This window comes from Ammospiza nelsoni, chromosome 1 (genome assembly GCF_027579445.1).
Source record: "Ammospiza nelsoni isolate bAmmNel1 chromosome 1, bAmmNel1.pri, whole genome shotgun sequence".
NCBI classification, from domain to species: domain Eukaryota; kingdom Metazoa; phylum Chordata; class Aves; order Passeriformes; family Passerellidae; genus Ammospiza; species Ammospiza nelsoni.
The window spans coordinates 34,435,502-34,462,863 of record NC_080633.1 but is presented as its reverse complement, the minus strand read 5'-3'; the positions used below and the strand labels follow the sequence as shown (position 1 = coordinate 34,462,863).

Here is a 27,362-nt window from a genome sequence, read left to right as displayed (position 1 = left end):
CTGCTCGGTAACAATGTACGTCCCGGGATTGCTCTGCGCTTGTAGCCATGAGGGCAAAACAATGCTACAACGTCAATGGAAAGCACAATAGGATAATAAATACGCCGAGCTGTCAGACTCAAAACAAAGCAACACGCAATTGGGGGAAAAAATTAGTTTTCAGGATGGGAGTATTTGTGGCTGTTTTGTGCACACGCGTGAGGGCTGAGAGCTGTTAACGATGAGACGAACGCTGCTTCAGGTCAAGTTTATTGATAGCTCAGTGATGGAGGGTTCTGGGTTCAAGGCTGTGGGCGAAAAGCTTGGGGGAGAACAGCATCCGCGCGGATGGGAGGTGGGAGGATGTTAAAAATTGAAATTATTTCACCCTATGGAAAATTCATCCCGAAAAGAGGACGGAATTGTTGGGGTTTTTTTTTTCTAGCATTCACTTGCAAAGCGGTACGGCCTTCAAAAAAAAAAAAAACCTAGTTTTCAGCCGATAATCCATTTTGTTTTCCCAGCACACACATACACGCAAAAAGCGCCGTGAGTCTGTGCACACACCATGCAAGCCGACGTGATATTTTACAGCCGAAAAAGATTCAAGTCGAATCGTAGGCCCAGGGTTTTATTATTACGGCAACAAATAATACAGCTGTATCACGATGAATATCCAGTTAACTCTCCCGCTTCCCAAGACCTTCCTAAAAGATAATAATAAATAAAATGGGGATTTCCCGGTCAGTTCCTCTTATCTCACTTCTGAGACTTTGTGGCGAGAGGAGCGAGATGGGTCTTGGGCTTTCGACGGGCGGGAAGGAAGGAGGAAAACACCCAGAAAAGACCCCGGGAGGCTCCGTTTCGACAGCCTTATGTGTCCCAGCGTTGCGCGGAGGAACGATTCTCCTCCCTCGGCTTGCGGTGGGCTCTCCGCGTCACCCAGACGGGGCCCCGCCAGCGCTCCCCGGGGAGAGGCGGCGGCTCGGGCCGGCGGAGGAAGGGGTAGAAGGGGTGCGGCTCATCTTCCCCCCGAGACGAGGGGAGGCCTCCGGGCTTTCCGCGGCGCTCGGGGCGGGGAGGGCCGGAGGAAAGCGGCGCAAGGAGAAACCAGGCGGGGTGCCAAGGGGAGCCCCGCACCTCGGGGGGTGCGCCGCGGCAACAACGGGGCCAAGGAGTTCACGCCTCGGTGGCGAGGGAGGGCCGGAGGGAGGAAGGGAGGGAGGGAGGGAGGGAAGGAGAAGGGACGGGCCCCCCCCCCGCGGCGCCCTCGTCCCGCGCGGAGGCGGGACCGCGCCCGCACCCGTGCCCGCGCCCCGGGCCGGGACCCAGCCCCGCGCTGATTGCGTTATTTAATTATCTCCACTTTATTCCCTCAGATGTTTATCAGCTGCTTTGCATATCACGTGGGGGCGGGCGGACCAATGAGGGCCGGCCTGGCGCGACGCTGGCGCGTCAGCCCTGGTCAAGTCCCGGAGATTGAGTATCTCTTTTTTCAGTCTTTGGGGCTTTTAAAAAAGAGCCACTAGTCTCAATGCGGAGCGGGCTATGACAGCCTCCGTGCTCCTCCACCCCCGCTGGATCGAGCCCGTCATGTTCCTCTACGACAACAGCCTGGATGAGATCAATAAGAACATGGACGGGTTTCACGCCGGCAGCAACTTCGCGGCGGCGGCGGCGGCCAACCCCTGCCGCAACCTGATGGCTCACCCCGCGCCCCTGGCCGCCCCCAGCGCCGCCGCCTACACCTCCAGCGAGGCCCCCGCCGCCGGCATGGCCGAGCCCGCTGTCAAGCAGTGCAGCCCCTGCTCCGCCGCCGTGCAGAGCTCCTCCGGCGCCGCGCTGCCCTACGGCTACTTCGGCAGCGGCTACTACCCCTGTCGCATGACCCACCACAACGCCATCAAGTCCTGCGCCCAGCCCGCCTCCAGCTTCGCCGACAAGTACATGGACACCTCGGTCTCCGGCGAGGAGTTCACGTCGCGGGCCAAGGAGTTCGCCTTCTACCAGGGCTACGCCGCCGGGCCCTACCAGCCGGTGCCCGGCTATCTGGATATGCCCGTGGTGCCCGCCATCGGCGGCCCCGGCGAGCCGCGCCACGACCCCCTTCTCCCCATGGACAGCTACCAGCCTTGGGCCATCACGAACGGGTGGAACGGGCAAGTGTACTGCCCCAAGGAGCAGAGCCAGCCGCCTCACCTCTGGAAATCCACTCTCCCGGGTAATACACCTGCATGGCTCCCCCTGTCTCTTCTTTTCATCCTGCTCCGCTCGCCTCTCCCGGGTGTCCCGCCGGCGGGTTCCGCGATAACCCGCCCCGGGCCGACCCTTCGCCGTCCCCGGTCCCATCCCGCCCCGGCCCGCACATGCCCTAGCGCGGCTGGAACGGCACCGGTGCCGCCCCCTGCCCCCCGCCGGCGCACGGCACATCCCGCCTCGCCTGGCCGGCCCCGGGAGAGGAAACAGCTGAAAAGGGCCGCGGGAAGGTCTGCGCTATTATTTTCCATAGACCACGAAGTACGCGAGCTCTGTAAATCTCTGTAGCCCCTCTCGATCCTTTCCAGAGTCCCTGACCGAGCTGCATGGGGTTTGTTATTATTTGTCTGTCTGACAGAAATGAGCCTTTGCCTGCCTAAAAGCTGCCTGCGGCGGCCAGGAGAGAGCAGTCCCCAGTGCTGAGCCGGGCTTTGGTAGCTAAATCGGAGCGGGGCAGGCGGAGGAGTGTGCTCTAACCCTAGTTCTTGTACCTCTTGAAGATGTCCTAACCCGTTCGAGCGATTTTCTAACGCTTCCCTGCACGCTTTTTCTGTTCCAGACGTCGTTTCTCATCCCTCGGATGCGAACTCGTACAGACGTGGAAGAAAGAAACGAGTGCCTTACACAAAGGTCCAGTTAAAAGAACTCGAAAGGGAATATGCTACAAATAAATTCATAACCAAAGACAAGAGGAGGAGGATATCGGCGACTACAAATCTATCAGAGAGACAGGTCACAATCTGGTTCCAAAACAGAAGGGTCAAAGAGAAAAAAGTGATCAACAAATTGAAGACTACCAGTTAATGGATTAAAAATGGAGAAGCAGCAATTCAAGAGTTTCAGAACTTTTTTTTTTTTTTTTGTGTGTGTGTGTTCAGATTAAAGTAATTATTAATAATAATTAAAAAGAGAAAAGACAATGAACCTCTTCTTTCAGAGCAAGAGATCTGTATCTTTGGAATTATAGCCTTTCTTTCTTCTTATTCTTTTTTTTTTTTTTTTTTAATATTGCTGTAGCAAAATTGTGAAAACTGACAGTTCTCCTGAAATCCCAAACAGCCAGCCAGTATCACTGACAGACTGTACATCCCACAAGGCCAGCTCCGAGAGATACGCTTTCAATTAGACACGATTTTCTGAGAAACTTGTAAATACTTCTAGGACCCTGCTATTTGAATGAAGACCCTTCGTGGCCACGATGCGAGAGCTGGTTAACGTGAGGAGGTCGATGTGGACACATGATCTGGTTTTCTTCCATTGCAATCCAAACTGTATGTTGAATGACTGCTCAGGTAAACCATAGTGAAACAATTACAATTACTGTATGTTTTTAAGCAATGCATTTATTGTCAAAAAGTAATAATAAACCTCGAAGGTACTGAATAAGGATTTCAGAGACATCAGTAATGAAGGAAGTTCTGTGGAGGATCTGTCTTGATAGTAAATCTAAACATCGCAAATTAGCGAGGATAGAAAGGAAAATATTTGCTTGGAGATGTCTTTTGGTTTTATTTTTTGTTTTCCACAAATGAATTCTTGTCATCTAAACTGGGGGTTTTTTGTCTGTTTGGGGGTTTTAATTTTTCTTTTTCTCCTGCAGACCATACAATAGATACATTTTAAAGGACTCTGCCTATTTTAAACCTGAAATAATCTTCAATAATTAATATTCTAAGTCCCCGAAATTTTAAAATATTTGAATATCGGCATTTCTTTACAGTAGGAAAAAAAATGGCCTGGGAAAAAATACTTTGAACTGTGAACTGAAATAACAAGAACTTTGAACTGAAATACATTTTTTTTCCCAGAAATATTTTGATTTATGTAATCGATATTTGATCTATAAGTAATTAGTCGTTTCTCCTTGTTTATTGTCTGTTATGAGGCCGCATTAGAATGTTTAGGGATTCTTTTTACAGCACCTTTTAATCCAATCAGTTATTTCAACCAGCACATTATTTTGTTTTTATTCACTATAAGAAGCTATCTTGTAAATAAAAAAAAATCAGCGCACTGTGAAAATGTACTTATGCACCCTTTTTTTTATATATTTCTACTGAAAAAAATGAAAACCCATGACGTGTAGAAGTATAATAGTATTAATACTGTTAATAAAATAGTCACTGTAATAAAACCTGAAAGGAAAACTCTTTATTTTTTTCCATTCCTACGCACACTTAATGGAAAAAATTATAACGTATCTGTCTTATAATTGTAATACCGTTGTCTTTCAGTATGTATCTTGTGTGTAGATGGTGGATTTTGTTTTATTTTTCTTGGCGGTGTTTGTCTGCGGGCAGGCACGCCTGATAACCAGCGTTCCTAAACTATAAATGTTTCGGTAATGTTACACAGTGGTTTTGCAGCCGCGCTGGGGGACGGGGGGCGGAAGACCAGGATGATACGAGCGCAGCGCTGCGGCCCTCGCCGGGAAATGGAGGCCGGCGGCCGACCCCGGGGATGGGGGCGCGCTGCCCGGCCTGCCGATGCCTCCGCGGGGCGGTGGGGGGCTGCGTGGCGATGACAGGACGGGGAAGGCCCGGAACCTTGACCTTGAGGGGGAAAAAGCCGATTTGTGACCTTGACTTTTGACAGCTCCCGGCGCCGGCGGCATCCGCGGGCCGACAGCGCCACCTCGTGGCCAGCGCGGGGCGGCGCCCGCAGCATCCCGCGCCCGCGCAGCATCCCGCGCCCGGAGCGCCGGGAAAACGCCCGTGTAAAATGCCTCTGGAAGGGCCGGGCAGGGCGCGGAGCAGGCTGTGCTCCCTCTGTGCTCCCTCTGTCTCTGGCGGTGGCAGGGCTGAGCCGGGCTGACGCGGCGCCCAGCCGGTGCCCGGCCGAGGGATGCCTGTGCCGTGCGAGGAGCCGCAAGCAGGCCGGGATCGTGAGTGGAGGGCGAGCTGGTCGGGCACAAAGTTCGCCTCAGCCGCCTGTCTCCTGCGGTGGTCTGTAGCTCTAATTAGAGCTATCGGGGAACCTTTACGGTACATTTAGAGGGTATCATATACCGCGCTCGCTGTGTGCTTCTAGCCTTACATTTCTGAAATTCAAAAGGACCCACCTCTGCAGGGATCAGCGCAGAGCGATTTCCGTCCCTCAGATCTGACTGTAAGGCATTCGTGCGATAACTGACATGAAAACTACCTGCAGGAGCGGGATTTATTTTCCAGGAGGCTTTCGTGTCGGGGGCTTTGCCCTACACTCGGGATTTTAGCCTTCCCGCCGTGTGCGGCCGCGCAGGGGCTGTGAACCGCTGTGGTTTCTCGGGCTGCGAAGCCCTGTGGTTTCTCAGGCCGCGGGAAACCCGCGGCCGCGGAGCGTGGGAATTTTGGATGCATCCCTTCTGAGGCCAGTCAGGGAATTTCTGAGCGAGAAATCCCATCCTGCTGCGAAAATAGCCTAGGAGTGTCACATTATTGGCAGGCGGTTCCCAGAGCATGCAGTTCGGTTGTGCTTTGGGGTGACAGGGTGTCGGCCCCCTGTGACAAGCACCCGGCCTTCCAGTGGCCCGCGACACCGTGCGAGGGACCATGAGCAGAGACCCACGGGCACAGCCACATCCATCCATGGCGGGCAGGGCCCTGGGCTGCCCACGGGCGTGGGGAACCATGGGGGAATAGTCTCCAGGAGCTCCGTGGTAGCCCCGCGGCCTGGAATTTTCAGCGGAGCTGGAGCAGGCAGAAGACTCCGCGCTGGAGCTGTTGTAGCTGCGGGAGCCCTGATAGCCCGCTCGAAGGTCCGGGGCTGTGGACTGGCGCCGGGGACCTGTCTCCCACCGGCTGTACCTGCTGCCCACGGGCCGTCTGCCTCGGCGGCAGGCACCGGACAGCGCCTTTCCACCCTCCACTTGCGACGTTTTCTGCTGAAGGAGAGAAATTGCCTGCAGAAGGCCACTGGTGAATTACACTTGTTCTTCCTCCCAGTGAATAATTTTGTTCATTTCGTTATATTTCCCAACCTATGTAATTTCGCGGCCTGTGTAATTAATGCACGAGACGCCGCAAATTATATTTACTTCAGGTCGGAGTTGGAGACGATACAGAGGACTGAATCCTGCTTACCTTAATCAGGATCTTCTATTTTCAGATCTTGTCCCGGAGAGATATAATTCAGGGACGCCTTGAAAGTAGCCCACGATGAGAACATGGCCGACATTAGTATAATTGCAGTTTTTGGTTTTTTGTTTGTTTCTGGGGATTTATTTTTTAAATTTTGTTTGGGGGGTGGTTGTTTTGCTTTTGTTTTTTAAGGTAACTTTTAATCGGAGCTAGCGTTTGAAGATTATGTTTTCGCACTGAACTACCTACCGTTCAAATTTGCTAAGCATTTCAAGACTGACTGTGGATTAGCGAATTTAAATTCCCACTACTGTTCCAATAGCTCAGCCGCGTATATATTTCACAGGGTAAAAAGGGGAGCGTTTGACTCGCCGTCGCTGGCAGGAGTAAGGTAACATTTTGGATCCGACCCCTGCTGCCATGTAAGTCAGCATCGAGGCTCGTGGCTCTCGGAGGCTTCAGCAGGACGAGCAGGTCACGTTTCCCGGCCCCGTCAGGAAGCCGGACCCCAGGCCGGGGACGGGGCCCTCCCCATCCCACCGGGGTGTCTCCCCGAAGCCTCGGGCGGGCGGCGGAGGCTCCGCGCCCGGTGCCGCGGGGAGGCCGAGCCGCGGCTCCTCCTGGGCCCGGCTCGAGGCGCCTCTGGAGAAATATCCCACTGTGCGAGTGGCCGGATCAGGTGAGCAGGGACCTGAGGAAGCTCCGTGCCCCGCTCTCCAGGGCACCGGGAAGAGGGAGCGGAGGTGGCCGTGGGAGCGCTCCGCGGCCGTGCGGCGGCTCAAGGCACCAGCACGGCGGGGTCTGAGGTTTCCGAGCCACGAAAGGTTCGCTCTGCGCGGGCCTTGCGTGCACTCCTGCCCTCGCTCCCGCCGTCCCGCGTGTCTGCCGACCCACGGCTGCACCCACGCAGCCCCCGCGCCTCCATCCCTCCATCTCCCTCGTCCCTCAGCCGGGTAGATGCGGCCTCGGAGCGCGGGGGAGAGCGGGCATGTAGGTGTGTGTGTGTTCGCGTTATTTATTACCTTCATTTACCGTCCAAAAGCTGTTGGCACATACATTTTCAAGTACAAATTGCTGTTGTACTACATATTCCCCTCTCACCAATCTGCCGCCAGAGTCCTAAAACACATCCCTAATACGTTTTACAAGTGAATATTATCACCAACGAAAATAATTAAGCAACGTGATACATTAATTCACGACCTCCGTCCTTGCACATGATTCGAAGATAATTATTATTTATATTCCCCGCGTTACAGAGAGTGTTTTAAAATGGTGGTAGGGAACTCACTGTGTCTGGATTGCTGTGTAGAGTTACGGGTGCAAGGAGTTTTATTTGCAAACGTTAAGAAAATATGCCGGAAGAAGGATTTGGAAGAAAAAGGAACAAAATTGAAAAACAAAATGTATGTAAACGTAGTACAGTCTTTTATTCTCTCAGCTTCCCTTGAGTCAAGAAGGTTAGGTATAATATTTTAGCAAATATGGAGAGAGATTCAAGGGACAGAGGATGCAAGCTATTGCTATTACTGTATATTTAGGGTATTTATCAGAGCACTAATATCAGAGCACCATTTCATTCCTAGCGCAAAATGCGCAATATAATTTAAGACAACTAAAAGTTCGGTTTCACTTCAATCTCCACGTAGTTCACTTTCAATCTTAGATTCAGAGGCATATATTTTAATTCCCAGTGTCTGGAAATGTTAGTTTATAATCGCCTGATTCTTGGCGTCGTGGGTCTCTCAGTTTTCCCATGAGCAGAAAACGTCCTTATGTCTTTGACGCGGACAGACAGGTATAACAAATGCTAAACTTTTTCCCACCCAGCGAATAATCTGGTATTTCATCTATCCCCGCCTAGAGCACTTGGCAGTAGCAAAGGTGGTTTGCTATGGGAAATAAACCTTGACAGGAGCATATTTCCGAAAAAGAATAACTCTAAATCTAATTTTTTTTTTCGGCTGCCTTTTGCTCAGAAAGATGCCCGTTTAAAATATCCCGGAATGTTGTCCTCAATATTGAAATGTTAGGAAAATCGCCTGTTACTTCCAGAAAAACGAGTTTATACACACACATACATATATATATATATGTGTGTGTGTCTGAGAGAGAACGGGTAAGAATCTCGGCCTCTAGCCTATACATTAAAAATATCTACGGCGTAAATAAAATCCCATTCCTGGTGCATTTCAGCATTCTCCGTGGGCAGCATTAGCAATAAAATCAAGACAGCGTTTAATACAAAAAAAATATTGGCAGGCGCTAAAAGGCCGTTTGTCGCCATTCATAACATTTAGATTCGTTTCAATGCACTTTCATGAGGGTCCGAAGAGATGTCCTTGCGCACTCTCGGCCCTTAGAGGAGTCCAAAGAGAGGAGGGGGAGTGAACCAGGGGTGGCATTCCCGGGCGGGCCGGGGGGAACGTGGGGCGGTGGGTGCCGGTGCGCCCTGGCCCCGTCCGCAGGGTCCGGCCGCGGTGTTCGGCCACGCCGTGAGCCCTTCCCTGCCCCCTGGGCCCCCTCCCCCTTGAATGCAGTTGATTCATGAACTAGGGTACGAAATGCTAATGTTCATTAAGTCTACCCTCCTCCTTCCTCCCATCGGCCTCCTTCCCGCCCCCGCACCCCCAAAAAGATTTTTTTTTTCTCTCCAGTGGATGGCTTCAACATGGCGTACTGCAAGGCAGAAGCTTTGCCCGTTCCTAGATCTGAACTGTGATTAAACATCCCCAAAGAGAGCATCTCTCTTCCTCCCGCCGCTTCCCCCTCCCTTCCCTCCCCTTAGCGTAAAGCGCCCTCTTCTACGTAGGAAAGGTCAAGTCCTACAACGCACAACCCACGGTCATTACTGTACTGTGACCCGGGGTGTACTGGGGAGGAACGGCCGGGTGTCTCGTGATCAAAAACACTGGGACTTTTTCTTTTTTTTTTCCTTTTTTTTTTTTTTAATTTCTCCTACTCGTGCGATGGGATTCCGTGGAATTAGACAGCATTTTAGCCTCCTGCAACCACCTTGTGTGCAAATCGCCATCGGAAGTCCTAAGGGACCAGGAGAGAAACAGAGAGAGGGGGGAGAGAAAGAGGGCGGGGGGGAAGAGAGAGAGAGGGGGGGAAAAAATAGCCATAATAGTAGTAGTAATAATAATAGCAATAATCGTCATTAGCCTGTGATATCGCTGCAGTTTGCCTGAAGCTGGCAGGAAGGACGATGTGCCCCCGTGGCTAGATTTCTCTCCATCTAAAGGCAAACCAACAACAACCAGAACAAAAAAAATATAAACCCCCACATCAACAGCAACCCAAGATACTGAAAAATCCAGAAGGCATGTTTGGTGGACGGTGTATATTTAATCTGTGAGAGAGGAAACCAAAAATAAGCAATCCATCCTCAGTGAACTGGAGATCTACAGCCCAGCGCGGGATCCTAACTGTCAGTCTCCGTGGGGATATATTTTTGCACAGGCGAGAGACTTCTGGATGCTGGGGTAAGATTTTCGTGCTCTTCCTGGAGGCGGCTCAATGTTTCTCCTCTCTCCCTGCTCGGTGGTGAGCTAAGCAAACAAGGCAACAGCAAACACGCACCCGGTCCCCTCGCAGAAAGCCCCCTGCATGACTGCAGCGGAGCCATTCGGGAGGCCTTTGTGGAGAGTTTCCCAGGCCCCTGCTCTCCCCCCAGCCCACCCACCCGCCCCACTCCGCTTCTCCCACGGGGTTTGAGGCCGAAGTGCCGCTTCTCCTGCGGGGACCGGGTGGGCTGCCTGAGCTGATGCTATAATAGAGCCGAAAGTAGAAAAAGTGAGACTGTTTCTGCTAGCTTGGGTGCCGGCTCCACCTTCCCCAGGGATGCTGCTTTCCCCTCTAGCATAGGTGGGAAGCAAAGAGGTCTCTTGGCAGGAAAGTGCGCCAGGAGAGGCTGGGGTCAGAGCCCAGGACGAGAGCAGACTCGCAGATAGAGCTGCTGGTTGTTTGGCTTTGTGCAGCGCCGTGCTGTACCGCAGAGCTGGGTCAGGCTGCATGGAAAAGCGTCTCCTGGTTTTTATCTCCGGTTGTTTTATTCCCGTGTACTCGCCTCTGAAATTATTTTAATCATTCAAGTGCCGGGGAGGAGGGTGGACGGCTGTGTGTGGAAGAAATATGGGGAAGGATGTTTAACCGGTCTGCTTTTCGCCATTGTTTGTGTGTATCTGGAGAGAAAAATGCCAGTCGGGCATTGTAACCTGTCAGTTTTAATTAATCTGAATTTCGTCGTAATCGCCTTGATTTGAACGCACTAAGCAAATTGCTTTCATTTATTCCTGATCGTATAAAACGACCTATATGGTCGGCTTGGGTGAGGAGTAATGGAAAAGCGGGTTATTTCCATCCTGGCTTCGAAATGCCTTCGGGTAGGGAAAAAAAAAAAGAAAGGAAAAAAAGGAAAAAAATTTGATTTTTGATACTAAGCAATCTTGCATGGACTTCGTCTCCAGACAGTGGCTGGTTTACATTTAAATAAGTGAGGATTTCTAAGTACTGTGCTGCGTGACCGCTTGATGGAAAAAATAAAACCGAAAGAGAAAGAACGATTAACACCCGCACTTCGCCTGGTCCCATTCTGGATGTTCTGCCCAAATTCACCCGGGCTCTGCTGCAATGCGGATCTGTCATGCTCACGAGACCCGGTTTCTGAAAGCACTGCTATTGGTACCATCATTTGCTGAAAAGTCGAGAAAGGGAAACAAGCGGGACAGAGAGCGGGCTTCCACCCGGGCATAGGCAAGAGCAGCCATATTAGGCTTAGAGGAAGAGCTGTTTTCATGGATATCTTTGCTTTACATACGAGAGAGGAGACAAAAAACGATCCTTACGAGCTGGCTGAGTTGTACACGGGCATATGATCGCATCCTGAATTGCAGCACGTACTTTAGGCTCGTGTTATACAAATAGCTTCCTATAAAAGTTGCACAAGTACAGGTACTTTAATTATAATACAATTCTGAGAGTCCATCAAAATATGAAGTTGGAGCTTTGAAGTCGTTGATTTGACAGTCCCGCTATAGTGATACTTCCTGAACCCGCCCCCTAAAGCAAGCATCGATGAAGAAATGTCTTTAGTTCGGTGGGTTTCACGATATGCGAATAAGGCTCTCCTATAAAGTTAGCAGTGGTACAGTAAAATCTGATGTGTTTCTTGGCGAGGTGGGCAAAATAATTAAATAAAAAATTGAAATACCTTTATAAATCATTGTTAAAATTTAATGTGCATTAGAGAGAACCTTATATCCTATAAAATTCAATTTAGCTTAGAATCCCAGTCAATTACCTTGACGTGAATTTCTGTGGTATAGTGTGGATCTCGGCATCTCAGAAACAGTCTAGCTACGACTGCCTGGTCTCGGCATTGAGGCATTTCACTTTCTGTGGCTTTCTGGACTTAATCTAGAGGGCACATTATATATCTCATAGCTCTTGTGCGTTGTTTATATCATGAACCGGTAGGCAGAAAATGCTCGTTTGCCAGAGGCAAACGCGATAGGATTATTTTTTCCTCTCGGTGAATATATTTCCTGGATTAACAAATCTAAGGTCAAGTTCAAGGCATCGATTCTAGCAATACTTTTAAATGTAAGTCGACACGGGAATGTTTTGGCGGACTTTTTTTTTTTTTTTTTTTTTTTTTTTTTTTTTTTAATGTGTTGAGTAAAGCGGCACTCTCGGTTGCGGGTGAACTTTGCATGGGAACATCGCTTGGGATACGGCCGTCTGCAGGGACAACTGTCGATTACTAGCACCTCACTTTCAAGGGATCACTGGGGATGTTTCCCTAAACCGCTCTGCTTAATTCTTCATAAAATACATTGACACGAAAGGGGACTGGTACCTGCTCACTACAAACGGTGCTGAGGACACGGCGCTTTGTGGGTCTGGGTGGGAGTGGGTGGAAAGTGTCTGCTTTTCTGTACCTGCGCATTATTACCAAGGAAATTTGCTTTCGCCCCAGTTCAGAGCCCGCCGCTGGCTCTAGACACCCCTCTCCCGCAGACGAAGTTTGCTAGAAGTCACTTGCACTTGTATCTGGACGGACGAGGGGGGAAATAAGTGACTGTGTGTATGTTTTCTTGTGCTGGGAGAGCCTCCGAGAGTGCTCAGGGCGAGAAAAAGAGACATTTATAGCAGCATCGTCAGTCAATCAATTTCTGGTACACTAGTTGGTCTGAGGAAATCTCTTCCTGCGACCGTCTGATTGCCAAACCCCGCAGCATTGTCTTTCGGGACTAGGCTCCGAACCTAGCAAATGTAAACATTTTAGAGGTGTGCAGAGCCCCCAGACCCCGGAGCTCCGGGCTGGGAGACCGGGTTTGAGGAGACGCGACATTGCGAGAGACTCCCCGCGCGTTGGGAAGGCGCCGGGAGGCTGTCAGAGCAGCAAACCGCTCGTCTGCTGGTGAGCAAGAGAATAGCTGCCGAAACACCAAGTTTTCTATCTAGAAGTAGCTTCCTCTCCTGAAAAAAAAAGCCCGCAATATTTCGGCTACTTGCTGCTATCAGAGAGCCCTCGGATGTTCTTCAGCTCAAAGGGATGCAAAATATCACGATTGGCGGCCAACAACGAGTATATCTCCGTAGGTCCGTAGTTGCTGAATCCTAAAATTCAAACTGGACGGGAAGCTTGGTAGGAAAAATACCCATTCACCCTCTTAATATCAGCAACTTAAAAAGACAGACAGAGGGTGACAGAGGAAAGGATTTTGCTAATTGATATTAAAAATTAATCTAAAGTATTCTAGCCAGATGAGTGCAGCCTTTTGAGGTGTTCAAGCCCCTGAAATAATGTAATGTGGTAAAAATTAAAAAAAAAAGAGTCAGAATTAAACTGAATCCTCTTTACATCTGCTCGTTCTTTTTACACGTATTCTGCAGTTTCCTACCAAAATCACAACCACGTCGCCTCACGTTTTGGAAAATAAAGAGCCATGTCACAGTACGGGGCTTCCACCTTATCGATATATACACATACAGAAGTACATACAAGAATTCACCTATTATTTAAATTATTTAGCTAGCTAATGTAGCACTTCATTCTATTGCAATCTTATGGAAACATATTTAGTTAAAAGAAAGAAGAAAGAAAAAAAAAAAAAAAAAAAAAGGAGAAGTATGCCTATAGCTTTTTTCCATAACAGACAAAATGGCAAACAGAAAATAAATGCCTTTTAAGAACTTCTGAGCCCGAGATATTTAAAATCCAAATAATTAACAGGTTTTTCTGAAGCTGCATTCCTGGCAAATTTTGCGACGAATTATCGCCTTGTGCCCCTATTTGCTTTGGTAAAGGAGGAAAGACGGTGCGCTTTTTTTGTTTTTTTTTTTGTTGGCAGCGACATTTCAAATTCCCTAATGCTACGTTTTCTAATAAGCCTTTGTAGACTGTAATCAACCCTCACTTTTACAAAACACTGCCCTAACTCCTTAGATATTTTCTCCTGCTCGAGTGGTAATACCCTTCACCCTCCCTGTACGAGAGAAGCAGCAGAGATTGAAGCCAGCGATCCTGTAATATTTTAATTAGCTCCTCTTGACGCAAATTCCTTCTAGCACACGTTCCTCCTGTTAATTAGAGGCACCCACCCTACTGGCAAGGTAAATGGTCGGCTTCAAATATTTTCCAAGCAGAGCCCGGTACAGAAAGACAACAATTTAGATACAATAGAACTTGACCTTTTGGAGAAGCAGTAGCGAGTTAAACAGTTCCCCTTGCACACCATCTGTATATGAAAAAGCTAGACTATCGAGGCGTCCTAGTTCTGTTTATATTCCTCCCAAGAAGAAGAGATGTAGCTTTTTTCTCCTCCCTTTGTTTAGCTTAGCTATGGGTAAGAGTCTCCCCACCTCTTGGCCACGCTTCTCCTTTGCAAAACCGTCCTGCGGCAGAGGTTCCAAATTCAGAGCGGTTTTACCCTCTCTAATCCGGTCGAAATACATGGGAAGGCGTAACGAATGCATTTTGCTTCTCCAAACGAAATGCCTGCCTTTGTTTATGTTGTTCTCAGTGAGGTTAGCGAGGGGAAGGCTCGGTTTTCCCCCTTCCTCAACGCGGAAGTCCCAATTACTGTATTAAAAGAGCAATTCAACATTAGACCAAATAATCAACATTGATAATTGTGCTGAACACAGCAACTTAACAGCAGGCTCCCTGCAATTACCCACACATTCCGGGACTTTAGGCGTACATTATCTCTTGTTTCACTTAACAGCAAATAAAGCAGAGAACAGCCTGTGCCTTGGGTGTCTACTGGCTACCAGACGAGCTGTGCCCCCCTCGGTTTCCCCATCGCCCTTCCCGCTTGCTGTGCAGGCGGCACCCGGAGGCGTTTTGGGGTCCCCCTGCGTTACAAACCCGCTTGCAGAGAAACAGGCAGCTCGCTTTGGAGAGGTGGGGGAGAGAGCCCGAGCGATCCAAAAACAGGCATCGGGGCTGCACGTGTGCATGCTGTGCAAGCACATATATGCCCAGACACACGCACACCCACGCACACACACACGCTCCTATTTCCAGTCGCCTTCTCGCCCTTCTTGCCTTAATTTCCCTTTGTTTCCCAGAGGCAGCCCCGACCTCTGGCACCGCCGAGCCTCGCACGGCGCCGCAGCCCCCGCTGCAGAGAGGAGCGGCAAAGAGCCCCATACAAACCTGTGCCAGCTCTGCTCCCCATTTCTAGCCCCAAGGTTTGAAATTTATTGAAATGCAAGAGGGCGGCTGCAGTGAGTCCGAGGAGGTGGCGTCCCGCGATTAAGTGTTGGGCAGCTCTGTCATGTCTGCTCTGGCACAAGCTGAAGTTGACTGCCAAAGTGCTATAAAACCGCAGGTCAGTCTAGAACTGTTTTCGGTTCCCCTAGACGCGCCGTGTTCAATTATAGCCTTAAAAGCCCTAATACAAGTGCAAGAATTTGTTTGCCATCACACAGAGGCGGGGCGAGGCTCGGCAATGGTGGCGCCTTTGTTATCTCAAAGTCACTGAAATCCTTATACATTCCTTTTTGTTCGAAGGGAGGAGTGTCTGCGTGTGCGCAGGGTGTGGGGAGAGGTTTTCATCGACGGAATTGAACGGTGCGGGTGTACAGGGGAAATAACCAATGCTCGGACACCAAAAGAGGGCTTCCGACCCCCCAGTCCACTCCACCCACCACCCCACCACGACCACCCCCTGCAAAAAACCGGGGGAAAGTAAATGCGAGCAAAATTACAGCGTTGAGGAAAAAGCCAACCAGAGCGCTGGCACACCCCTCCCCACCTCAAGTTAAAAAAAAAAAAAAAAAAAAAAAAAAAAAAAAAAAAAGAAATTAAGAGGGAGAGAGAGGGAAAGCCCCCAAACCTCCCAAACCTTTTTACAATCCCTAAACGACATTGCAGTCTTCTGCTAGCGGTTTTGACGACATGCAATCCTTTTCCATCCACTTTCTAGCAAATATGTCAAGCTGGAAGATTAATTCATTAATTTCAAGTTCAGCTCACAGACGTGCAGTAAGCATAAGAAGTTCTTGCAGCAAACCAAAATAAAGAGTTCATTACAGGGATACGTCCGGAGCATTTGATTTGTGAAGGGTAACCCTTGTAAAATAAGAAAAAGGCATATAAACATTAATGCTAATAAATTAGTTTACTCCACTACAAAGTAATTACTTGATAATCTTGAATTTACAGCTTGAATTCAAACGCAATAGTTAACTATAATGTAGGGGAAATACATAATGAGAATATTTTCTCTCTGCATAACATGATTAGATTTGTTATTTAGTCGGTTGCGATAAGGCAAGCAATAAATAAATAAATCGATGTTGACATTTAAATACCGAGGATCTCCAGAATTTAGTAGAGAACTTTCTCCGGATATATAAATACTTCCACAGCACTGCAGAGGAAGGAGGGGGGGAAATCCAAATATTATTTCCCTAACATTTTCGTTTCCCTTCCACTAGCCTCCCAAGTCCACGGGGGCACGGATCTTGAGCTACGTCTGATTTCCTAAGAGTACCGACTTCACAATAGCCGTTTGCCACCCTGTTTTTCTATTTTGATAAAATCCAGCCGGAACTCAAATATTTCTTTTCTGAAATCGAACATCAGAAGAGCAAAAAAATACTTCTTCCGAGAGCTTAGGGATGTCCGTGCCTCAAAAGGTGCTGTATTCTTTGGCGTATTTCTGTGTTTTCTTTGGCTCTGCACATTCGGAGGGGTGTGCATTTTTATTGGCAGAAAAAGTACTTTTTCGTCTCTCCCCTGTACAATCCGCTTTCTATATCATCCCTTTCATGCAACAATAGTAAAAGTTTAACCAGGTTTTTAAAATAGGTCTCCCTGGGTGTCAGCCTTCAGCGACGACACAAAGCTAAAAGGAAAGTATCTCGGTACGGCGAGTTTGTTCCTACGGGTTAACAGTATGTCAAATAATTTTAACTAGGCTTCTGGCAATTAAACTCGGAGTATTTATCAAGCTGGGGTAGCCCAATATCCACTGGTTTTTCAAGCATTTAGTTGCAGAGTTGAGGCGGAGAGATCAGCAAACAGCCTTTAGCTCCGTGGTCTGCACTTTAAAGGGCTTGCTGGCTTTCTGGCGTTGCGACTGGGGCAAGGGATGGTTTGGAGAGGGTGAGGAGGGGAAACCTGCGTCCCGGGGACCCGACACTGTTAACTACCTCCAGTAAAGCTTGGCTGAAGCCGCGCGGGGTATTTGAGGTTAATATGTAAGTAAGGGAAGGAAGACACTAAGCGCTTCGGAAGTGAACATGAATGCAAGCATGTAATCTATTCACCATGAAAATCAGTAAAGACTTGACCCTGGCACATTCTTCCTCGTAAGGTTTCCAGAAAAACCCTGAAGAGTGAGGGCTTTTTTTTCTTTTTTTCTTTTTTTTTTTTTTTTTTTTTTTTTTTTTTTTTTTTTTTTTTAGGGGGGGAGGAGGGAAAGCTCAAACCGATCAAAAAAAAAAAAAAAAAAAAGGAGAAAAAATAAAAAGGGGGGGAAAAAGGAGACGTTTTCTTCAGGAGCGTTTTCCTCCTCCTCGTAAGCGGCTTTCCACAAGAAAGCTTGCGTGCATCTCTACTACGGTGCCCTCCTTCTCGGAGCCTGCCAGCGAGCCGCCGAACGCCCCAGCAAGCCCACAAACAAACAGAAAGGTCTCACCTAACCCCGGGGGGAATTGATAAGCCTCTCTGCTGCAGAGCCAGAGGGTGCCAGGGCCCGGGCGGCTAAGCCGGGGCAGTGGCAGGGCGGCAGTGTGTCCCCCCGGGCTCCCCCCCGGCCCAGCTGCGCTCGGCTCGCCCCTGGGCGCTGGCGACGAGCTGTTGCTTTCCCCCGCGACGGCCACAAAGGGAGCGGGGCCCGGGCCCGCCGCTCGTCAATGTCAACGTCGGGCCACGTGACCGCACCTCCCTGCGCCGCCGGGAGAGCTCTCCACGTCAGCCTACGTCTCCCCATCCCTTACTTCACGGATCCGCTTCAAAGGGGCAGCTGCGCTAGAGAATCATGTTAAGCTCAGCTAATGCGGAGAAGCCGAGGTAGCCCTAATGATGGATTTTGATGAGCGTGTTCCTTGTTCCTCTAACATGTATTTGCCAAGTTGTACTTACTACGTCTCGGGTCCTGATTTTTCCAGCCTCCCTTCTTTTTTGCCCCAAACCCCGTCTTCTCGCCCTATGACATACTCCTACTCCTCCAACCTACCCCAGGTCCAACCTGTGAGAGAAGTTACCTTCAGGGAATATGCCATTGATCCCTCCAGTAAATGGCACCCCAGGAACAATCTGCCCCACTGCTACTCCGCAGAGGAGATCATGCACAGAGACTGCCTGCCTGCCACCAACACTGCTAGCATGGGCGAGATGTTCGGCAAAAACACAGCTAACGTCTACCACCCCAGCACCAACGTCTCCTCCAATTTCTATAGCACGGTGGGCAGGAACGGGGTCCTGCCCCAGGCTTTCGACCAATTTTTCGAGACGGCTTATGGCACGGCGGAAAACCTGGCCTCGGCGGACTACCCGGTAGACAAGAGTGGCGAGAAGGCGCCCGCGGCCGCCGGGGCGGCGGCGGCGGCAACTTCAAGTTCGGAGGGCGGCTGCGGCAGGGCGGCGGCGGCGGCGGCGGAGAAGGAGAAGAGGAGGCGGCCGGAGAGCAGCAGCAGCCCCGAGTCATCTTCCGGCAACAATGAGGAGAAATCCGGCAGTTCCAGTACGTATAAAGGCAGCGCCGGAGCGCTTTTAGCAAAGGCAGCTTGAAATCTAGCGCACCGCCGCTGTTAAATTTTTATATGCTGTTTTATAAGCATATAAGGTTTATGAAGGGCCTTTAGATTTCCCCCAACAAAACTTTGTTATAAAAGGCGAGATCACGTGTTTAGTGCTGAAATTGGCCGTGAAATACCCACCGGGCAATGGATGCCTAATTTTTTTTTCCTTTTTCTTCTCCTTTTTTTTTTTCTTTTTTCTGCTTTTTAAAAAAAATAATAATAAAAAACCAGTTCCGTGGTCAGCTCTTGAAAATATAATAACGTTCGTTCTGTGCCTGTAAATTCGGCAAAAAAGGAGATCCTGACTCCTTTGATATCAATGTAATCCAGTGATTTTATAAAAGCCATGTGTTGCACCAGAAGTCTAGTTAGGAGCTGAATTCAAAGCCCTCGCCGTTTTAACGATTGCGCTAGAATAGCGTTTAACAGATAAAGTAGCAGCCTGAACTGTAGCAATATATTAAAAGAAGCAAATTAACCTAAAGCTGGCCTTTTTGTCTAAAGGAAGCCATTTTACTAAGGCACTGTGGCAATTACGTGTTGCCTTCTGTCCAACAGTTTGTTACTTACAATTGTTATTCAATCTGTCAAAGTCTGATTTTTTTATGTGAGCTTTTTAAAAGGCAAAGCTAGTATACGGCCGGGGGGAAAAAATACCTCGACAATGAACTGTACCAGAAAAGGAAGTTTTTAAAGGGATAGCAGCTACGTTTAATGTAAAGAGCTCCTGAACCTTGAAACCTTTTATATTCTGCTTAATGAACTTTAAAACCGTAATGGCTAATCGAGAGGAGAATACCTCGATGCGGTGGAGAACGTGCTTGAAAATAGCCGGCTAGGGGGAGAGGGAGCAGCCTCAGCCTTGGGCTCAGGGGTTTTTCCCCTGCTCGGGACGCAGGACGGGATCAGGCCGGGCAGCGAGGGCTCGGTGCAGGCGGGCAGGGGCTCGGGGCGGGCTGGGCGCGGGCCCCCCCGCCCGCTGAAGGCGGCCAGGTGATGGCTGCTCCCCGGGCAGCTCCCGTGCGGGGTGGCGCCCGGCCGAGCAGCCCACAAAGGCTTTCCTCCGGCTCGTGAAATCCGCGAGAGCCCCCCGTCACCGCTCTTTCCTCCAGCTGCCCTCCCCGCGGAGGAAGCGCGGCCGGATCGCGGCTCTCGGCGGGGGTTTCTCCCTGCGCGCTCCCGGGCCCGCGGCGCCGCGGGGGCCGGGCTGGGCCGGCGGCTCCGGGCCCGGCCGCACGCACCCGCCACGGCGGAGGGCTGGCGCCAAGCCCCAGAGCCACCGGCTCCCACCCCGGAGCGGGCAAAACGCGTCTTTTCCACGTTAACGTGCTTTCCCTGGGAGTACCCCCGTCCCTCCTCAGCCCCCGCCGCCGGCCACCGCCGGGTCTCAAACGTTTCTGCCTTTTTTCGCTCCACAGGTGGACAACGTACGCGTAAAAAGAGATGCCCATACACCAAATACCAGATTAGAGAGTTAGAAAGGGAGTTCTTCTTCAGTGTCTACATAAACAAAGAGAAACGCCTCCAGCTCTCCCGAATGCTCAATCTGACCGACCGTCAAGTCAAAATATGGTTTCAGAACAGAAGAATGAAAGAAAAAAAAATTAACAGGGACCGATTACAATATTACTCAGCTAATCCACTACTTTAAAACTCATAGCGTTTTTCAAGACGAGATTAAATTCAGATTTCGCCCTTGACAAGGTCAAGCCACGGGGTTACGTGGAGGAAGGAGGTGTGTATCTGACGGGACTAGAAGAATCTAAGGTTTTACACACACGTAAACCTTCTCTGGAACTGCGATGATGATTTTTTATATATGTATTTACATATCAACTGGAATCGATTTGATTTTGACACACATGGGATCCATTTCTAAACGTGCACGTCACCTCTGAGTGCAAAATCCATACCTCTTACCTTTCCAGGCACTGCGGCTCACCCTGCCACGGCTTTCGGCAGGCACGGGCGGGGACGGTCCTTCTGCATCCCCGGACTCGCCCATCCCCGGCCCTTCCTCGCCCCTGTGCTGCTGTGCAACATCTGTCTGGAGATCGCCAGGTCGAGCTCACCCAACCAGGACCACTGCAGAATATAAACTCTGAGAAATAATCTTTTGTTCTTCCTTAGGAAAATGTCTGGGTTAGAGGCAGTGTTCCATTGCTCATGGGTTTGAAATAAGATTTGAAGGACGGAGACACACACACACACACACACACACACACACACATACAAACAGAACTAAAGAAAGGGGGGATGTCATGTCCACACCTTCCTGGGGCCAACCGCGAGTAGTTGTAATATGGATGTAGTGATGGTTATAGTAGTGTTTCCTTTGGGGGTGTGGGATGGGATGGGGGCGAGGGGAAAAAAGACCGAAATGAAAAAAATTAATTCTTTACTTTTAAAAATCAGGTATAAATTCGCCATATGTCGTAAAGAAACAATCACTAAAAATAAAATTAGAAAAATTTAATTAGCTCTTGTTTTATTTATGACAACAGACTATGCGTTGCCATCTTTTTGGAGACAAATCATATACAAATACTAAAAATAAATCGGCAAAAGAGTGTGAATTTCAGCGTTTTAAAAGAAACAGCTCCTTAAAGGAAACTAACCTTCTGGCTTCTGGCTCACAAACTTTCTTCAGGAAATACCTGTGGAGAACGACAGTTTAGCAAATACCACACAACACTTAATTGAAACTTGGAGTTGTGCAATGCACTAACATTGGATGATTAAAATAACTCTATTGCATGTTCGTTTAAAGGTGACTAGTGAGGAGTTTAAACAGAAGCCAAACAATGTAAATATGGTAATTTTGTTGTTGTCTACTTTAAATGTCATGAGCTCTACTTTGTCGCCCAGTCGACATATGCAAAGAATGGAGAGTTGTTTGAACTTATTTTAAATATCTATAAATATATATATTTCCCTGCAGGAACCAAAGTGTGAAAAAATGCAATTAAAAAAAAAAAAAAAAAAAAAAAGAGGAAAAAGAAAGGAAAATATTTAAAATTCTATATCAGTTTACAAAGGATACCGTGTTCTATCGTTGAGGTAATTTGCTGTTGAGAATATCTGAATGTATATTTCATACAGGAATGGTGTTTTACAAGACTTGTAAATAATAAAAAAGAACCCATGACCTATTTTGTTCGAATGCCCTTTTTTTTTTCCCCTGGTTGGTTTTTTTTCAGTGGTGTTTTTTTTGTTTTTTTTTATTGTTCCTTTGGGGCTAAAGGGTGTGGGATTTCTTTACATGTGCAACAAAGTGGTGATAAGAATGTTTTTGACTAATAAATTTTACCAAATGGATGTAATTTCTTTGTCACAACTCACAAAATGCAATATCTTTATATGACGTCACTGTTTTCAATCTGTATCATCTATATGTATATACAGTTTTCTTTTAATATGCGCAAGTATTTGGTTGCATGTATACAGTGGAACAGCGCACAAGGAAAATAAAATTAAAAAAAAAAAAAAAAGGAAACTTTATATTTTTACTCTGGTGTTACGTTACTGCATGTTCTTTTCTCCAATGTAACTCTGGGACCCGAAATTCCTCGTGACCTTCTTCGGCCATTTGGGGTGAATTACTCTTCTTTTGTGAACTTCATCGTTAAATCTTCGACTCTGGAGTTAACAAGTGAACCTGGGCTTGTTTGAGCATACTTCCAGCGGGTCACAGGAAAAGGAAAATTAAGTGTGTACATAGCTCGCTACGTGTTAGGCCTTCTCCTTCTCCTGCCAGCGCCGGCGGGGCAAGGTCCTGTGCTCCAGGGCTGGATGTGCCATTGCCGCTTGCTCCCCGCCGCGTGTGTCCAGGAGAAATGCCTGCCGGTAGCATTTGGGACGCGTTTTATAAGCTGGCACCAAAGGGAAGTTTCAAGCCAGCTGATGGATGTGGCCAGAATTTGAGAGCCCTAAGAAAATTGTTGTCTTTGGGGAAAAGAATCCGCATGGCAGCGTGGTGGAAATGGACTGTTTGAAATTGTCCTTGATCTCCAAGGCAGGGAGGGGGTGGACTGAGGCGGGCAGCGGGGGGAGGAGGGCTGGAGGGAGAAAGTTGGAGAGGGCAGGGGGGAGAAAACCCCAAACACCAAACAATAGCTGAGATAGGAATGTGTTTTGAGGAGAGTATTTGAATCTTTGATGTTGACCCTCATCCTAACCAGGAGAAGAAAGTGGATTCTGTTTTTGCATTGTTTACTGGCTTTGAACTTCTGTATTGCTTGGACATCACCCATAACCTTGAGGTGAAGGACTTACTGACTTTGGGCCTTTGTTGACCACCGCCACCCAGCCAGACAACGTTTACCCAAAGGGAATGTTGAAAAGTGAGGGGGAAAAGAGGGGACTTTGTTTGTTTGTTTGTCTAGTATGCAAGGGGAAATGCCAGTTAAAAGGAGACAGACAGATGGATGGACAGACGGTGAGAGAGGGATAGAGGGACGGATGGAGAGCTGAATGGCTATGAAAGTTAAGCCTGCAAGCTTCCTTTCCTGGTTAAAAATTAACTGGTATTCAGAGCCAATCCTAGAGACAGTAAAAACATGGAGTTTCTGTGGTCGGGGTTGGATTTCCTAGCCCAATAAAATCGCATCCTCTGTGTTGCTGTGACATTGCGGCCATAAAAACTGTCCGTGACTCGTCCGCTCGCCTGTACCAAACGCATCGCTCTAAAGGCAGCCGAGGCGCGCCCGGAGGTTTTTACACCGGGAGGTGAGCCACCATCGCTCCCCGCCGCCGTCCGTCTGTCCGTCCCCCCGCCCGCCCGCCGTCCTGCCGCGGGGCCCCGGCGTGAGGGCGGGCGGGCAGACGGACGGACGGACGGACGGACGGGCGGACGTCGGCCGCGGTTTAGGGGCTGCTTTGCCACAAGATGGCGATCTTCAGATCAATGTCAAAGCCGCCCGGGGCAAGGGGAGCAGCCCTGCAAAGGGAGAGGGAAAAAAAAAAAAAAAAAAAGAAAGAAAGAAAATCTTGGCCTTTGTTCACTTTGCATCCCTGGAGCCACACGGGTAATTATTGCACTTACCGGGCTCCGCTGCACAAAAAGCCGCTCGGGATGCCGGGGGAGGGGGGAGACGCTGGGGCTTCTCGGTGGAGTTAAAGCCTCTGGGCTTTGGGTTAGGAAATGCGCGAAGGTAAGTGTTTTACACATCTATCCGGCATGGAGAGCGGCGAGGAGTGCGCGGTGACCGGAATGGTACCCTGCCATGTGGGGTGGCCCTTGCCCTCACGGCTGAGCACCGCGGAACAGAACCGCAGGGAGGGGAAAGGATGCAAAAAGTTGCTGATTAGGATGTGAAATAATATAGAAGGGACTTTCTAAGCTGCAGTTGACCTTTTATTTTCTCTTAGTTTTGGCCAGCCACGTGGAAAATCCACGTTATCTGGAAATATTTTTTCAGAGTAACTTGTAGCTTTCTTCCACTTATTAAAAAGAAAAAGAAAAAAAAAGAAGAAGAAGAAAAAAAGAGAGTGTAGCATTGGAAATATTATGAAACTTGACATTTATGTGTGGAACAGTAGGTGTCTTCAATCAAATAGATCTATGGCAACACAGTCTGCAAATGACAGACAATTCTGACGATCTTATTAGTCTTGAACTATAGTTTAGTTAGGGTCGTTTGGTAACTTTAAAGGGTAGTCTGCTTCCTTGCAGCTGGACACAGATTGTGGTAAACAACTTTTGACATACTTATGCTAAAAACTGTTTATGTGATTGCATATTAAGTCAATGTTCGTGCAAGACCAGATTTAGACTTCGATTCTTTCCTTTCTTTCTTTCTTTCTTTCTTTCTTTCTTTCTTTCTTTCTTTCTTTCTTTCTTTCTTTCTCTCTCAGCACATGTGCTGTAAACAAACAATAGTCACTCATTCTCATGTGCTCGGGGCTGCTCTGGATTGTAGCTTTGAAACTCTATCCTCTCTACGAGTACCCCTAACTCCAGGTTACTTTCCATGCCCATAAAATTTTCACATGTTTTTCTTATGTCTCCATTTGAGAAGGGTGGGCGGGAAGGTGGTATTGCATGGAGAAGATACTGGTTTGGCTACATGCTTTAATACACATGTTTCTTAGGGCAGAGTTTAAAATATCTGTCCGAAAAAAAATTAAAATATGATTTTATCCTTCATCTTCTATGTATATAATGCCTGTTGCCTGCGGTATTTTTTAAATTGTACTTCCAGGGGACTGTTGCAAGTGTAGTTAAAAGCACATGCTCAGTCGACAGAGAGCAGTTTCAGATGATTATTGGAACCTATCGATTTCATCAAAGATGCTCCATTAAAAGCTCGGGGATGTTGATCCCTTTTGACTTCCCTCAGCCATGCCAGGACGCAAGAAGCCACGTGAGAAGCAGGGAGATTTGAGGGTCCCTTTGCAACATTTCATTTTACACCAGTCAAGTTAAACTCCACATATTTGATCAAATATTTATTTTTCCCCTTGTTGTTTCCCTGTCCCATTCAATACTTGGCTGAATAAATCAAAGGGACCCCAGCAGCAGTTAAAGCGCCCTCTGGTTACGAATTGTTTACTGACGGCCGCGGTCATAGGATAATATTTTAAAAAAACAAGCTTGTTTCTTACAATAACTGTTTATTATTTTACATTATTTGGGTTTGCGTGTTTTGGAGGGAAGAGGGGAAGCCAGCTCAGTGTCTACACTGTGTTTAATTAATCGTGTACTCAACTTCAGCTCACATACCACATCCAAACCCCTGGGAGGCTTTTTCATAAGCTCATTGGGTTTGTGTTTTGTTGTCTATATTTTTTTTTGAATTTTTTTTTTGTTTGTTTGGGTCACGATCTTTTCATTAAATGTGCTGAAATCGAAACTTCTGGCCGACGTGTGTGTCTGACAGCCAAGCTATACCGCAACCAAAAAAAAAAAATTTTATATGGATTCAGAACTTCTTTAAAGGGAAGACAGCCACAAAAAAAGGAGAAAGGCTACAGTTTCAAATGCTTAATAGAGCTGTGCGGTGCATCTCTGGCAATAGAAGGGGCGCACTTAAAAGACAGACTTGGGCATGGAATATTTTCCCCACACATATATAACCCGATACCGTTGTTGCTTCTGCATGGTGGTTGGGGCTCTCTGGACAATAGAAAGCCCCGTTGTTCTCGTCAGTGCCGGAAAACGGCGAGGAAATAAAGCCCTAATGAATTGGTTTGGGTGTATTTTGTCCTGCCGCACACCAGCATTTGAAACTCGTCAGAATTACTTGCAAAATATGTTCCTAATCCAAATAAGTAAAACGATACATGTATAATATAAAACATAGTTAGGCGAGCAAGCCTCCGGATGGCTGGAATAAAATTAAATCGCAGCCTAATTTTTAACGAGATAATCCGCCAAAACAAGCCAACCTCCCCAGCAGCACCACCAGCGTGAAAGAATTTCTAGTAAAGATAAAATTAGTGGGGCCGTCATTTGTCACCTAACTTGGCACAGCAGACGCTGTTCCTAAACCTCCTGTCTGAAATCCGCCTTCTTTGGAGCAAATCCAGAAAAAAAAAAAAAAAAAAAAAAGGGAAAAAAAGAAAAAAGAGGAATCTGGCACACACACACGTTCCAGGGAGCTGACAGTTCCAATATTAAATAACTATAGTCTGATCGCATTAATTTTTGGAGCTGTATAAAATGCAGTCCACGGCTGTACTCTCAGATAGGCGGCGCATGCACTCCCGCACAGACTGCAAGGCCGTTTACGTTTTCACAAATTGCAGCTTGCCCATGTCTACAAATAAAAGCATATTTTAATTAGCTCGCAAAATGCGTCTCTGGATTAACAGCGCTGATCTTTTGGGTTATACGGGCCAATAATAAAAAGATAAATCACGGTTTAACACGATACGTTTTGAGATTTCCAGTCAGAGTTTGCTTAGGCTGAGCTGTCGGTTTTTATTTATTCCCTTTTTGTTTTTAATTTTAGTTCAACCAATAAAACGGCTTAACGACGCTATTAATGCATCTATTATATTTTTCTTAGATCAATAAAATTTTATTTTGATAGTATTGTCTATGTACGCCATGAATTTAGATTCTCCACGAAAACACCTTCTCGCTGGCTTTGATATTTATCAGAATTTTATTTGCTCGGTTTTATAGACCCTCGGATAGCTTTACTTACAGAAGTAGAATTAAAAAGAAAGTAATTCTCGTCCCCTGGCGTCCACAATATTCTTTAAAATTTCTTTTAAATAGGGGTTAAGTTCCAAGGGACACATTGTTAAGCGCTGGTAACGCAGTAGCTGCACTCAGCGCATGCCAAATTAGCTCAGTTTAGTCAGAATTGACCATTATCTTTTATAGTTACGAATCAAGTGAACATTATTAGTTTTACTTCGCTGGGTTTGATGATGCTGGTTACTATTTGCCTTGGCCTTGTTAGCGATTAAAGAAAGCGGAGATAATGCAGCGCCGAGCTGAGTTCATGATCTAGACGGGGTCGGTGCCTTGACCATCAAACCGGCTCCGTTTACTGCGGTCACCGCAGGAGCCCACGGCAGCTCCCGCGGGACCTGACACGGGGCTGGGGTAACCCACTGCTGCAAAACCTAATCGGGGAGGCCAAAGAACACCTTCCAAAATTCTCACCGGCCTCTGTGCTTTTTGTCTGACTCCCCGGCACTAGATCGCAGAGGGAGGAGAAGCCAACTCGCGTCTCATCCATGCACTCGCAGTCATTTCGGCTGACGAAGATTGCACCGTACTTCTTATAGTACTTTCCTTCACTTTAATCCAATTTTTAAAAGGGAGCTGCTTATTTTAAAAACAGG

General features: G+C 48.0%; 2 protein-coding genes across 2 annotated transcripts; both read left to right on the top strand.

Annotated features, from left to right (window-relative positions):
- The first annotated feature begins 1,527 nt into the window (after positions 1-1,527).
- HOXA13 (homeobox A13) lies at positions 1,528-3,039 on the top strand. Its single transcript, XM_059486150.1, has 2 exons — positions 1,528-2,200; positions 2,795-3,039. The coding sequence occupies exons 1-2, from the start codon at positions 1,528-1,530 to the stop codon at positions 3,037-3,039; spliced, it is 918 nt and encodes a 305-aa protein (XP_059342133.1).
- A 14,799-nt stretch (positions 3,040-17,838) lies between these two features.
- On the top strand, positions 17,839-21,579 carry HOXA11 (homeobox A11). The gene is made up of 2 exons (XM_059475886.1): positions 17,839-18,502; positions 19,979-21,579. The coding sequence occupies exons 1-2, from the start codon at positions 17,839-17,841 to the stop codon at positions 20,209-20,211; spliced, it is 897 nt and encodes a 298-aa protein (XP_059331869.1). The 3' UTR covers positions 20,212-21,579.
- Positions 21,580-27,362: the final 5,783 nt, after the last annotated feature.

Coding starts and splice junctions, on each gene's coding strand:
- HOXA13 (XM_059486150.1), top strand. CDS start 1,528: ATGACAGCCTCCGTGCTCCTCCACCCCCGCTGGATCGAGCCCGTCATG. Junction 2,201..2,794: donor CTGGAAATCCACTCTCCCGG/GTAATACACCTG, acceptor TTTCTGTTCCAG/ACGTCGTTTCTCATCCCTCG.
- HOXA11 (XM_059475886.1), top strand. CDS start 17,839: ATGATGGATTTTGATGAGCGTGTTCCTTGTTCCTCTAACATGTATTTG. Junction 18,503..19,978: donor GGAGAAATCCGGCAGTTCCA/GTACGTATAAAG, acceptor TTCGCTCCACAG/GTGGACAACGTACGCGTAAA.